The sequence below is a fragment of the Austrofundulus limnaeus genome, unplaced genomic scaffold (genome assembly GCF_001266775.1).
Source record: "Austrofundulus limnaeus strain Quisiro unplaced genomic scaffold, Austrofundulus_limnaeus-1.0 Scaffold487, whole genome shotgun sequence".
In the NCBI taxonomy this organism is placed as follows: domain Eukaryota; kingdom Metazoa; phylum Chordata; class Actinopteri; order Cyprinodontiformes; family Rivulidae; genus Austrofundulus; species Austrofundulus limnaeus.
This window is the reverse complement of record NW_013952889.1, coordinates 63,191-64,454: the sequence shown is the minus strand read 5'-3', so window position 1 is coordinate 64,454 and position 1,264 is coordinate 63,191. Positions and strand designations below refer to the sequence as shown.

The 1,264-nt window shown below is 42.5% G+C and overlaps 1 protein-coding gene across 1 annotated transcript in view; it reads right to left on the bottom strand.

Moving 5' to 3' along the window:
- The window catches only part of mybl2b (v-myb avian myeloblastosis viral oncogene homolog-like 2b), a gene marked incomplete at its 5' end in the record, with an annotated part of 23,033 nt that overhangs the window by 10,936 nt on the left and 10,833 nt on the right, over positions 1-1,264 (bottom strand). Inside the window, 2 exon segments of the mRNA XM_014025597.1 lie at positions 877-987; positions 1,066-1,165. Of these exon segments, the coding sequence (XP_013881051.1) occupies positions 877-987; positions 1,066-1,165 (211 nt within the window).

The following is a 1,264-nucleotide window of genomic DNA, read 5'->3' as shown; positions in this document are numbered from 1 at the left end:
TAAAAATCTTGTCGAACCCTGCACTCGATATAAAGAGGCTAACCCTAACACGATATAAAGAGGCTAACCCTAATACTTGATATAGAGGCTAACCCTAACAGCCCATATAAAGAGGCTAACCCTAACAGCCCATATAAAGAGGCTAACCTTAACACTCGAAATAAAGAGGCTAAAGCCTGAAACATACTCGCTCCGACGCTGACCGGTCGATGTGCGGTCAAGTGGTTGTTCGGCATTCATTTTCGCAAAGACCATTCATAGCCCAAGAGAAACACTGCGCCAAGCTCCTGGGAAACCCCTCCCGCTGCAGCATATGTCACTGCATGGAGTTTCTTCCTGCTACAGCTGACAATGCAGAAAAAAAAAAAGTCAGACTCATCACTCACCCAACGTTATTTATCCACATCTGTCCTGGTTAAAGCTTCACAGTTTTTATTAGTCAGATTCCTCCGTGCACAACATCTGTTTAATCTCCACTTATGAGTTTTTCACGGTTTGACTATTGTTATAAAACTCTGCTTCCTGGTAACAGTCGGCTCTGGGAGTGAACCGTTTTCTTTTTAAATTTTTTAAAATTTTACCAAGCGGAACCGTCCGAGTGCTTTCAGCACAAACACGCCCACAAACTTCAGACCAATCACACATCACAGTYGTCRCGGGAGGGGGGTAAAAAGTWCTGCCGKYGGGTTGTGCCAAAAGGGGCTGCYGAGCCGACRCTGCAAAGCCCGGTGATGWAATTTTCATCATGAAACTGTGACAAACCGTGCCGACATCGGCAGTTCGGAGGGAGTATGTTTCCAGCTTAACTCTAACACTAGATATAAAGACAAGTAATCAACGTAAACAGTTTGTTTCTTTCCTTCATTCTGCTTTTACCATTGTTTTGCGCCTTTGCTCAGGTGGAGATGAACCYACAACAGCCAAGTTGATTCCTGTGTCTTTCAGGATAACCTCATTTATGTCGTCTTCAAGATTTGGAGTTTGAGGCTGAGAAGATAAAGCAGAAAATACTGAAAAAAATAAAATAAAAAAAATAACTAACAGAAAACTCAAAGTGATACTCACTAGAGGCTGCAAAGGGCCGTACTTCTCCATGGCGTTTTTGAATGGCGTTGGAGTTCGTGGGGTCATGCAGAGTTCAGACTTGTGGTTAGGTGTTATAAAGCTAAAAGGAAAACAAATAATGAACACTGTGACACTTTGGTTGATGTAAAAACTAGGGAGGTTGTGTGAATACATCTATTTAAATCATTCAGCATCTTCT